We start from the raw sequence: 13,244 nt of genomic DNA on the forward strand, positions 1-13,244 counted from the left end.
TACTCGCATTCGGTATGTCGACGGTTCAGATCCGCGTCCGATTTTCGTGATTTGGGTTATCCGTGATTTTTCTAAATCGCTACAGGCAGGTCCTGGGTTAGTTTCTTTAAAAGGGTACTGCAGAATTCCTTCCCCATCCTTGAATCGTTCCGAGCTTGTGCTTCTTCTCCAATAACCTCGACGTCGACAGTACGTTAAACCCTAATCTTCCTTCGTTTTTCCTTCCACCACAAACCGTAAAGACTATACGGACCTTGCTATGGCTGCACATTTAAATAATCAATCTTTCTACGTAGCCAGAAAATAATTGTGCAGTCAGTTTTGTGTCACTTTATGGGCAGATAATTCATCAATGCCTCATAGATGTACAGAACCAGCGTCATTAATTTCCATTCTGCGACATTTCAGAAGACAATGACGGCCAAAAATATACTCATACTACAATCTTAGTCAAAGATATGTTCGTTTACTGCATAAAATGGATCTTAGTTGAGTGCAATCCAAATTGCTCAATATTTTACAGATCCATCACCTGACTGGATTGTCGGAGTCGCCGGCCTGGAGCTCTGTCTGCAAGATTGCACCTGGGTGGAGTACCTGGAACTGAACCTCTACCCGTGGGACATAGGGACAGACAGTGGGATCACATATACTGTACGTAAACAATACTGCAACGAACTAAGTTACTGCAGTTACATGCATAGTTCTCACAACCATTTCTTGTGCAGTCTCCTAATATGCCAACAGTCCCCCAAGACGTAATTCGACGCATCACATCCAGCTTCCCGAACAACGAGTCATCTCCCTTCTTTGATAAAACTGGTGCTCCAATGAAGCCACTCGCTCGTCTCTACCTCACGAGGCAACGACTATACGAAAAAAGCTGCATCGATTATCCGACGCGAGATTCTGGCGAAACGCCGGAAAATCTTCAGGAAGGCAAGTAAACTATTGACTTAATTTTATTAATTATTTCAGAATGACATCATTGAACAGTTTTCGTATGTGGCTGTAAAACGATATGTTTTATCTCCACAAAATCGTAATAATTATTATAAATTTTAATGGTCTTGATTGCAATATAATGAAGTAACACAGCAGAAGTAAAGTTGTATACAATTTTAGTTGTCAGATCCTCTGAGTCATGAAATATATGAGCTGAGAAACAAGTGAACTACCTGACAGGAAATTATACAGATGCTGTTTAATATACGAAGGTTGACTGAAAATTAATGCATCCACCTTCGTAACTCTTCAACAGTTCAACAGTTGGCAGCGTTGGTATGCGGCAGGTACTGGCTTGTTCCGTAGCCTCTTCTCTACAGCTCCGGTTGGCGGGAGGCCTTAACATTGAACGGTTGTGTTGTTACAGAGTAGAGTATGGAACACTGTGCAGATGGTCGGTCAATGCGATTTAAGCAACGTGCAGTCATTGAATTCTTGACCACAGAAGGTGTCAGCCCAAACGAGATTCATCTGAGAATGAAAGCAGTTTATGGTGATCGTGTTGATGTAAGTACTGTGGGTCGTTGGGCGAGTAAGTTTAAAGATGATGAGGCGGGAACATCTGACCTCCGTGACAAACAAAGACTTGGACGTCCTGTGACAGCAGCCACCGAGTCTCACAAGCAAAGTGTTGACAGATTGATTCAGGACGATCGTCGTATCACTCAGAGAGAAATTGCAAGCGCAATCGGCACTTCACAAGAACGTGTGGGTCACATTATTGTTTTGCTTGGCTATCGGAAGATCTATGCATTATGGCTACCCCGGATCCTGACTTCTGAAATGAAAGCGCCAGACTTGAAATTTGCAGGAATTCCTCTCGCGTTACGAGAATGAAGGTGACGCCTTTCTCTATTCTTGTGACAGGAGACGAAAGGCGGGTACTCAATTACGACCCGGAGACGAAACGTCAATCTGTGGAATATCGACACACAGACTCGCCCCAGAAAAAGAAATTCAAGACGCAGCCCCCAGCTGCGACAGTGTTCTGAGACGCAGATGGTGTTATCCATGTTGATTCCTTGACCATGGAACAACAATAAATTCAGAGCGTTACATCACAACGCTGCCAACTCTGAAACGACGGCTAAAAATGATCCGAATGGAAAAGGGAAATGTTTTCCTGCAGCATGACAGTGCCAAACCACACACAGTTCATGTGCCACCACAACAGAACTTGAGAGACTTAGTCTCACCACCGCACGGCATGCTCCATACAGTACAGATTTAGCACTTCCATCTGTTCCCGATAATGAAAGATGATATGCGGGAACATCATTACGCTTCTGATGAAGACGTTGAGAGAGCTGTGATACTGTGGCTGCGGAAACAGAGTGTCAACTTCTTCCGTGACGGTTTCAGAAAACTTGTTCGTCGTTGGCAGAAATGTATCCAATTGGTTGGTGATTATGTGGAAAAGTGGATATTGGTAATTAAATATCACATTCTAAGGATTATTTGTACGTTTGATTTATTAAAATATTCCCATCCAAACCCAATTAACGAAGGTTGTAGATCAGTCATCTCCTACAGTAAAGTTCTTTTTACGTGTAAGAACTATCCAACGAATACAACTTTATTTGGTTACTTTTTCAGACTGTATGATGAGAATGGGCTGACACCAGTTAGTATGCTTGACTTGGCATAAAATATCCCGTTTCGGTCTTTTCTAGGCAAAAAGAGGTCATCATTTTTCGTGTATTACGTACAATCTGCTGGCCGTTTAGCACGAGACATCATTCACCCTGGTGCACAGAATTATTATTACCAGATTTTAAAATTTTATGTTCTGTCAATAAGTCTTTTAAGTATTTCAAAATTACGGTGTAGGTACAAACACAACAAAGCTCATTAACTGGACTTACGTCGTACTTAAGTTACTACCCACTTGCTCTGTTCAAAAAAGCATACAAAATTGCAGACAACTAGAACCGTACTAGGAGCTAGGTCACACTAAAACTACTCTCTTCCACCTTTCCTGCTGGTGCCAAAAAGTTACTCAGGACTGAACTCAGATTAACACAGCTACTCACCTATCCGGAGTCCGCCGTCTTGCAAAACTACCTTCCTACCTTTGTACAGGAACATTCCCGATAGCTCGCTCTCTGCTCGACACTGTCGTAGAACGTCGAGAAACCTTGAGAAAAATAAGCTAAGGAAGGTGTTTTTGAAGCCTACAAGCAAGTGTAGAGCAAATATGATATAAAGACAATCTATTATCGAGACACAGCGATCTCTATTGCATTCGTTTGACATGGGCTACATGTACAATATTTTTGGTTATTTCTTCTTCTGTTGCGTAAATCTTCATGTCTGACAGTTTTAGATCCATGAACACATAACGTAAAGTTGTTCATGCGAGACACATGAATTTTCCAGATTCAATCCACATATGGCCAATATTTGATCTTGCGCCTTATTTATGGTCCAGAAGATACTGTATCCACACCAGGACCTTCTCTTGCTAGTGCGCACGTCCCTTCCATCTTCGGCAGAGAACCACACCCACACCCAAACAGGCCATACTAAGGGCTGAATATTTAAGTCCAGTAATAGGCACCCATTGCCGTTCACTCTGTACACTGTGACACATCCTGTCCTTTACTGCGTTTTCCACGAAAAAGGGCATAATGCCACCCAGCGCGAAGAACGTGCCTGAATGGTATATGAAAAACCTTGGGTACCCCAAAAACTTTGCCAATATCATATGAATAAACCAGAATCATTAGAAGTATTTTCGCTGTAAATAGTAAATACATGAAAAAAATGTTTTAGGATGAGTAATTACGATAGAAGTTACGTGTAGATTGTCATTGTGTTGAGATCTGGTGTCCGGCTAGTGGTCCATGTCTTCCCAACTCGATACTTCGACGCTGCAACTCGACGTCTTCATCAGGTGTTCTCTGAGACTGATTGCCTGGCTGACCAAGTCCCATATTTACGCGTGGGTGGTGCCTCCAGTTTCGTCCCATTAGGTAGTCGCCCGCAAGGCCCCCATCCGCGCCGGTCAAGGCGTTGTCTATTCCGTACGTGCCCACCCACGAGACCATTCCCTGCAGTCTCAGGGACGCAAGACCTACTTCAACACCGACTGGGAACACTTCCGGGTACACATGGAGGGGCTCGCAGCGGTACCGGATCCTGATGTTGATGGCGTGAACGCCACACTCGCGGCGTTTTCGCATCTCGCGATCAGAGCGGCTGATGCAGCAACGCAGCACAGATGTCAGAAGCCGCAGGATTTCTCCCACCGGTTACCGCCGGACATCCTGCAGATGATCCGGGAGAAGAACCAACTGGTCCGAGAGTGGTGACTTCACCCGCCAGGAGGCGACGGAAAATCGGATCAACCGGATGCGCCGCGCCATACAGTACGCGGTCGCGGAACACAGGATCAGCGACTGGGCTCGGAGGATAGCGACCCTGAATATGGCAGACGGCACTGCTTGGCGAGCAACCAGGCAGTTCCTCCGCAGGAGGCAACGAGTCCCGCCGCTACACGTCGGACAGCATGCAGTGGCCGAGCTTGACGCCAAAGCTGGGGTACTGGCCGACACCTTCGGGGCCAACTTCACGCTAGTAGAAGAAGATGCAGATAACTATCATATCGGAATGCGGAATGGTGGAAGATAGGCTCCGTGTATGCCTCACGACATAAGACCCTGAGGACTCCATCGAACCGACAACGGAAGACGAGGTTCAATGGCAACTACGGCACCTGGACCCCCGCAAAGCGGGTGGGTGCGATAACGTCTGCGGCGCAATCCTGAAGGAGGTCTCCCCAGAAGCTGTGAAACTGCTCACGAAGATATTCAACGCCATCCTTAGGGCCGCCCACTACCGCCCCCCCCCCCCACCCCCCGCCTGGAATCATGCGGAGGTGGTGGCGATCCCTAAGGCTGGCAAAGACAACAGGCTGGCGCACAATTACCGCTATCAAAGGTATTTGAGCGAATGTATGCCAGGAGACTGCACCGTCACATCGGAGAGAAGGCCTACTTCCCGACGAGCAGTTCGGCTTTAGGAGAGGGCACGGGACAACACACCAACTGCTGCGACTAGTGGAGCAGGCGATGGGGGCCTGAAGAGGAGGGAATACCTTGGGGCGGTACTCCTAGATGTCTCCCGCGCCTTCGGTAGCGTGTGGCACGACGGTGTAGTGTAGTGACTACCAATCCCGGTGTCATACGCCCGCCTGATCCACTCCTATCTGCCGGGACGTACCTGCCACGTGAAGACAGAAGACGGGTCTTCATTGGCATGGGATATAGCCGACAGAGTCCCACAGGGCTTAGTATTGGGGCCCTTCTTGTATACCCTATTCACGGCAGTCATGCCACGAACGCAACGGGTGCAGACGGGGCTGTATGCCGATGATCAGCCCTGTACACCAAGAACATCAAACCACATCTGAGGCGGGGAAGATTACAAATAGCCTGCAACGAGCTGGGAGATTGGGCCACCGAGTGGCGGCTCGAGTTCAATGTGGCGAAGAGCAAGGCTGTGATCTTCACGAAGAAACGTATTCCTGAAGCTCTGCCACCAATCCGCATCATGGGAGGCCCCATCCCATGGTCGAACAGCGGCCGCTACCTGGGTGTCACACTGGATCGGCGCCTTACGTGGAAGACGCACATCGTCTAAATACATCTGCTCTACATCTATACTCCGCAAGCCACCTGACGGTGTGTGGCGGAGGGTATCCTGAGTACCTCTATCGGTTCTCCCTTCTATTCCAGTCTCGTATTGGTCGTGGAAAGAAGGATTGTCGGTATGCTTCTGTGTGGGCTCTAATTTCTCTGATTTTATCCTCATGGTCTCTTCGCGAGATATACGTAGGAGGGAGCAATATACTCCTTGACTCTTCGGTGAAGGTATGTTCTCGAAACTTTAACAAAAGCCCGTACCGAGCTACTGAGCGTCTCTCCTGCAGAGTCTTCCACTGGAGTTTATCTATCATCTCCGTAACGCTTTCGCGATTACTAAATGATCCTGTAACGAAGCGCGCTGTTCTCCGTTGGATCTTCTCTATCTCTTCTATCAATCCTACCTGCTACGCACCCCACACTGTTGAGCAGCATTCAAGTAGTGGGCGAACAAGCGTACTGTAACCTACTTCCTTTGTTTTCGGATTGCATTTCCTTACGATTCTTCCAATGAATCTCTGTCTGGCATCTGCTTTACCGACGATCAACTTTATATGATCATTCCATTTTAAATCACTCCTAATGCCTACTCGCAGATAATTTATGGAATTAACTGCTTCCAGTTGCTGACCCGCTATTTTGTAGCTAAATGATAAGGGATCTATCTTTCTATGTATTCGCAGCACATTACACTTGTCTACATTGAGATTCAATTGCCATTCCCTGCACCATGCGTCAATTCGCTGCAGATCCTCCTGCATTTCAGTACAATTTTTCATTGTTGCAACCTCTCGGTACACCACAGCATTATCTGCAAAAAGCCTCAGTGAACATCCGATGTCATCTACCAGGTCATTTATGTATATTGTGAATAGCAATGTCACTCCCCTGCGGCACACCTGAAATCACTCTTACTTCGGAGGACTTCTCTCCATTGCGAATGACATGCTGCGTTCTGTTATCTAGGAACTCCTCAATCCAATCACGCAATTGGTCTGATAGTCCATATGCTCTTACTTTGTTCATTAAACGACTGCGGGGAACTGTGTCAAACGCCTTGCGGAAGTCAAGAAACACGGCATCTACCTGTGAACCCGTGTCTATGGCCCTCTGAGTCTCGTGGACGAATAGCACGAGCTGGGTTTCACACGACCGTCTTTTCTGAAACCCATGCTGATTCCTACAGACTAGATTTCTTGTCTCCAGAAAAGTCATGAACATAATACGTGTTCCAAAATTCTACAACTGATCGACGTTAGAGATATAGGTCTATAGTTCTGTTCGCCTTCCCTTCTTGAAAACGGGGATAACCTGTGCCCTTTTCCAATCCTTTGGAACGCTTCGCTCTTCTAGAGACCTACGGTACACCGCTGCAAGAAGGGGGGCAAGTTCCTTCGAGTACTCTGTGTAAAATCGAACTGGTATCCCATCAGGTCCAGCGGCCTTTCCTCTTTTGAGCGATTTTAATTGTTTCTCTATCCCTCTGTCGTCTATTTCGATATCTACCATTTTGTCATCTGTGCGACAATCTGGAGAAGGAACTACAGTACAGTCTTCCTCTGTGAAACAGCTTTGGAAAAAGACATTTAGTATTTCGGCCTTTAGTCTGTCATCCTCTGTTTCACTACCATTTTGGTCACAGAGTGTCTGAACATTTTGTTTTGATCCACCTACCGCTTTGACATAGGACCAAAATTTCTTAGGATTTTCTGCCAAGTCAGTACATAGAACTTTACTTTCGAATTCATTGAACGCCTCTCGCATAGCCCTCCTAACACTACATTCCGCTTCGCGTAATTTTTGTTTGTCTGCAAGGCTTTGGCTATGTTTATGTTTGCTGTGAAGTTCCCTTTGCTTCCGCAGCAGTTTTCTAACTCGGTTGTTGTACCACGGTGGCTCTTTTCCATCTCTTACGATCTTGCTTGGCACATACTCATCTAACGCATATTGTACGATGGTTTTGAACTTTGTCCACTGATCCTCAACACTATCTGTACTTGAGACAAAACTTTTGTGTTGTGCCATCAAGTACTCTGAAATCTGCTTTTTGTCACTTTTGCTAAACAGAAAAATCTTCCTACCTTTTTTATTATTTCTATTTATGGCTGAAATCATCGATGCAGCAACCGCTTTATGATCGCCGATTCCCTGTTCTCTATTAACTGATTCAAATAGTTCGGGCCTGTTTTTCACCAGAAGGTCTAATATGTTGCCGCCACGAGTCGGTTCTCTGTTTAACTGCTCAAGGTAGTTTTCAGATAAAGCACTTAAAAAAATTTCACTGGATTCTTTTTCCCTGCCGCCCGTTATGAACGTTTGAGTCTCCCAGTCTATATCCAGTAAATTAAAATCTCCACCCAGAACTATAAAATGGTGGGGAAATCTACTCGAAATATTTTCCAAATTATTCTTCAGGTGCTCAGCCACAACAGCTGCTGAGCCCGGGGGCCTATAGAGACATCCAATTACTATGTCTGAGTCTGCTTTAACCGTGACCTTCACCCAAATCATTACACAATTCGGATCTCCGTGAATTTACTATTGCACTTCTTATTGCTATAAACACGCCTCCCCCTTCACTGTCCAGCCTGTCTCTGCGGTATATACTCCAATCTGAGTTTAGGATTTCATTACTGTTTACGTCTGGTTTCAGCCAAATTTCTGTCCCTAGTACTATATGGGCGTTGTGACCGTTTATTAATGAGAGCAGTTCTGGGACCTTTCTATAGACGCTCCTGCAGTTTACTATTAGCACATTAATATTGTTATTCCCTGTTGCATTTTGCCTACTCCTACCTTGCCGCGTCTCAGGAGGCGTCTTGTCGGGCCTAGGGAGGGAATTCTCTAACCTAAAAAACCCCCATGTCCACTCTACACGTACTCCGCTACCCTTGTAGCCGCTTCCGGCGTGTAGTGCACGCCTGACCTATTCAGGGGGACCCTACATTTCTCCACCCGATAGCGGAGGTCGAGAAATTTGCACCCCAGCTCTCCGCAGAATCGTCTGAGCCTCTGGTTTAAGCCTTCCACTTGGCTCCAAACCAGAGGAATGCGATCGGTTATGGGAACGATACTACAAATAGTTACCTCTGATTCCTCCCCGCGAGCGAGGCTTTCCGCCTTCACCAATTCCGCCAACCGCCTGTACGAACTGAGGATGACCTCTGAACCCAGACGGCAGGAGTTATTGGTGCCGACATGAGCAACAATTTGCAGTCGGGTGCACCCAGTGCCTTCTATCGCCGCCTGTAGGGCCTCCTCCACATCTCGGATGAGACCCCCCTGCAAGCAGACAGAGTGAACACTGGCCTTCTTCCTTGACCTTTCAGCTATTTCTTTAAGGGGCTCCATCACCCGCCTAACGTTGGAGCTCCCAATAACTAATAGACCCCTCCCCCCGTGTGCCTGCTCGGACCTTGCTGAAGGAGCAGCCACATGTCCACTCACAGGCAGAGCGGGTGATGTCACACGGCTAGCCTCCACATTTACCCTCCGTCTCGTGCTCCGCGAACGCCGCTGAACCCGCCACTCCCCTTGGGGAGAGGGTGGCCCAACCGCGCCCGGTACCCGCGAAGATGTCTCGACAGCAGGAACAGTGGGCGAAGCATGTAATACCTGGGGTGTACCTTGCGACGCACCAGACTCCCCACTGCCGCTACACTCAGAGGCAGCAGCCTGAAGACGGCTGACCGAAGCCATCAACACGCTCAGCTGTTCGCGAAGAGTAGCCAGCTCCTCCTGCGTCCGTACACAGCAGTCACGCATCCTATCCATCCTAAGGAATCAAATTACTGAAGAGACTAAATCAACTTTTAACTAGACTGCTAATTCACTAAAGGCGGCTGATTATTGACTGAACTGTGATTGCTAGCCACTTATTGTAGAAAACAATGAAAATAGCACTACCTGTCTCTGGACTGTATTGAAAACAAACACTAGCACTACTGGCACTATGGTTGACTAAAGGGACTCTCTCTGACTGTATTCAAAACAAACACGAAATCTATGGAACACTATTACTATCGCTTCCTAAAAGCAAAAACACACGGAAGAAGAAGTGACAAGTAAGAAAGATACAGTTAATACAGCAGACGTGAAGTAGACGGCGGTTAGGGCGACACTGACACTACTGGCACTATGGCTGACTCAATACAAGGTAAGGCGTGTGGCAGATGCGCCTCCTATACCCCTTTCTCAATCCCACGACCACACTGTCTCCACACTGCGGAAAGACGTTGTATCTGGCATTTATCAGGCCCGCGCTGGAATACGCCGCCGTGGTGTGGGGGAATGCCCCCGAGGCTCACATCAGCAGTCTCCAGAAGATCCAGAACAGGTGCCTGAGACTGGCACTACATCTTCCGCGTGATTTCAGCATGGCCGAACTACATCGGCTAACGGACGTGCCGAAGCTGAAGGACAGATTCAAGCAGTCGGCGAGACACTTCTAAGCCGACACGAGAAGATCCACGAACCCTCTCATTAGGAATCTGGGAAACCAGATTCACTGCCAAGAGACAACAAGATGGCCGGACTTGATACGAGAGTAGCAACGCTGCTCAGTCAGCAAGAGGAAGGAATAAGAAGAGTGTCAAACCAGAAGAAACAAACGAAGACGCGGTGAACCGAAAATCAAACCACAGTAAGAATAAGGACAAGCAGCTAGATCTGCTGACCCTTCAACCGAACGAAGTTGCAGCTTCGAGATGATGACAAAGCAAGCCGCTGCAGGCGTTCATTACGCCGTCAGCGGTCGCCACGGCTGTCTCTCGGGGCAGTGTCAGCCACCGATGTTTCGTATTCAGTCCGTGTCCGTGAGACGTGCTCCTGACAATCCCACCCTGATTCTGGAGTTCCATATTGTGTCAGTTCCCGCTGCAGCAGTCTCTTGTAGAGATCACCGCCGTCCAGTGTTCCATGTCAGATCTGCTCCGGTGAGGCGCGATCCATGAGATCTTAGGTTGTTGATGATGTTCCATATCTCGTCCGGGTCCATTGTCGCCATCTCCTGTGGTGCTGACCACTGCCTGGTGCTCCATATGTGGTCTGATCCTGTCATTCACGCCTGCATTTGACCACGGTTTGTTTCTGGAGGTGGGAACTTTCCTCCGGTGTTTCTGTCATACTTCAAACCCCACACTGCTGTTCACAAAGCGAAAAAAATGCATATTATTGAAACAAAGTGTTTATCTTCCTGTAAGTTTTGACTCATATTGTCATTTTGCAACACCTTGTCGCAAACCATTAGAAACACTACTCATAAGAGAAACACACCAAAACACAATCAACAAGGCATCATCAAGTGTAAAATCATCATGTAATCCCTAACATTAATATGCCATACCTCATATCATAAATCATAAACGTCTACGTTATAATCATAAAAAAGTTCGCTATCCACACTTCTTATTATCTCAACAAATGCTCATTATAAAAAAATCGTAAATCATTGCTTCACTTACTTCATATACAACTAATGCTTAACTCTTCACTTAATATGCAGCACCAGAAGAAACCCTGGTTATATCCCAGTGTTAGATTATCTCAGTGCAAGACGTTGAAATTAAATATCTGCTCTGATTATTGACAGTACATGTTTCACCTCAGCAAATATGTACACGCTCGTTGTTTTATCATTACTATCTGGAATGCTTTATTGCATACTTCTGTACATTATCCTGTAAGAGAAAATGCATTATGACGTGCAAAATTCTGTGTTGTTGTTTCTCATATTGCTTTTATCTTCTGTGATCCCTTTGTCTTCGACAAAAAAAAATCGTTGCTGTCTTCTTTTACCTAAGCTTTGCTTGTTCAATGATGGATTGTAAATATCTGAGTCAGTTATCTTAGAACATGACATTGTATATTTTCTGTAATAATCGTTGTATCTACACTCCTGGAAATTGAAATAAGAACACCGTGAATTCATTGTCCCAGGAAGGGGAAACTTTATTGACACATTCCTGGGGTCACATACATCACATGATCACACTGACAGAACCACAGGCACATAGACACAGGCAACAGAGCATGCACAATTTCGGCACTAGTACAGTGTATATCCACCTTTCGCAGCAATGCAGGCTGCTATTCTCCCATGGAGACGATCGTAGAGATGCTGGATGTAGTCCTGTGGAACGGCTTGCCATGCCATTTCCACCTGGCGCCTCAGTTGGACCAGCGTTCGTGCTGGACGTGCAGACCGCGTGAGACGACGCTTCATCCAGTCCCAAACATGCTCAATGGGGGACAGATCCGGAGATCTTGCTGGCCAGGGTAGTTGACTTACACCTTCTAGAGCACGTTGGGTGGCACGGGATACATGCGGACGTGCATTGTCCTGTTGGAACAGCAAGTTCCCTTGCCGGTCTAGGAATGGTAGAACGATGGGTTCGATGACGGTTTGGATGTACTGTGCACTATTCAGTGTCCCCTCGACGATCACCAGAGGTGTACGGCCAATGTAGGAGATCGCTCCCCACACCATGATGCCGGGTGTTGGCCCTGTGTGCCTCGGTCGTATGCAGTCCTGATTGTGGCGCTCACCTGCACGGCGCCAAACACGCATACGACCATCATTGGCACCAAGGTAGAGGCGACTCTCATCGCTGAAGACGACACGTCTCCATTCGTCCCTCCATTCACGCCTGTCGCGACACCACTGGAGGCGGCCTGCACGATGTTGGGGCGTGAGCGGAAGACGGCCTAACGGTGTGCGGGACCGTAGCCCAGCTTCATGGAGACGGTTGCGAATGGTCCTCGCCGATACCCCAGGAGCAACAGTGTCCCTAATTTGCTGGGAAGTGGAGGTGCGGTCCCCTACGGCACTGCGTAGGATCCTACGGTCTTGGCGTGCATCCGTGCGTCGCTGCGGTCCGGTCCCAGGTCGACCGGCACGTGCACCTTCCGCCGACCACTGGCGACAACATCGATGTACTGTGGAGACCTCATGCCTCACGTGTTGAGCAATTCGGCGGTACGTCCACCCGGCCTCCCGCATGCCCACTATATGCCCTCGCTCAAAGTCCGTCAACTGCACATACGGTTCACGTCCACGCTGTCGCGGCATGCTACCAGTGTTAAAGACTGCGATGGAGCTCCGTATGCCACGGCAAACTGGCTGACACTGACGGCGGCGGTGCACAAATGCTGCGCAGCTAGCGCCATTCGACGGGCAACAACGCGGTTCCTGGTGTGTCCGCTGTGCCGTGCGTGTGATAATTGCTTGTACAGCCCTCTCGCAGTGTCCAGAGCAAGTATGGTGGGTCTGACACACCGGTGTCAATGTGTTCTTTTTTCCATTTCCAGGAGTGTATTACATAAAAGTCATGACACAGTGAAAATAAACGTACGGAATGGCTTATATTTATAGTAATATATGAGGCAAATCCATTTAGTATTGTTATGTACACATACATGTGAATTAAAGAAAACCTGTAGATAAAGCTTAACTACTAACTATGCACAAAATGTTGATGTCAAAAGAAAAAGAAATACATGTTATACTTTGGTGTGTTTTTGTCATCATTAGGGAACAGAAAGTCAAATAATTATTCAGTGAGTGGTTTTATATTGGTGACATGATGAAAGCTT

General features: G+C 47.2%; 1 protein-coding gene across 4 annotated transcripts in view; it reads left to right on the top strand.

Annotated features, from left to right (window-relative positions):
* Positions 1-13,244, top strand: part of LOC126353778 (spondin-1-like) — a 577,109-nt gene that overhangs the window by 348,434 nt on the left and 215,431 nt on the right. For all 4 annotated transcript variants that reach the window (XM_050002859.1, XM_050002861.1, XM_050002863.1 and 1 more), the window contains exons 7-8: positions 524-654; positions 729-939. In XM_050002859.1, the coding sequence (XP_049858816.1) occupies positions 524-654; positions 729-939 (342 nt within the window). The remainder of the gene's footprint in view (positions 1-523; positions 655-728; positions 940-13,244) is intronic.

Source organism: Schistocerca gregaria, chromosome 3, assembly GCF_023897955.1.
Source record: "Schistocerca gregaria isolate iqSchGreg1 chromosome 3, iqSchGreg1.2, whole genome shotgun sequence".
Lineage (NCBI taxonomy): Eukaryota > Metazoa > Arthropoda > Insecta > Orthoptera > Acrididae > Schistocerca > Schistocerca gregaria.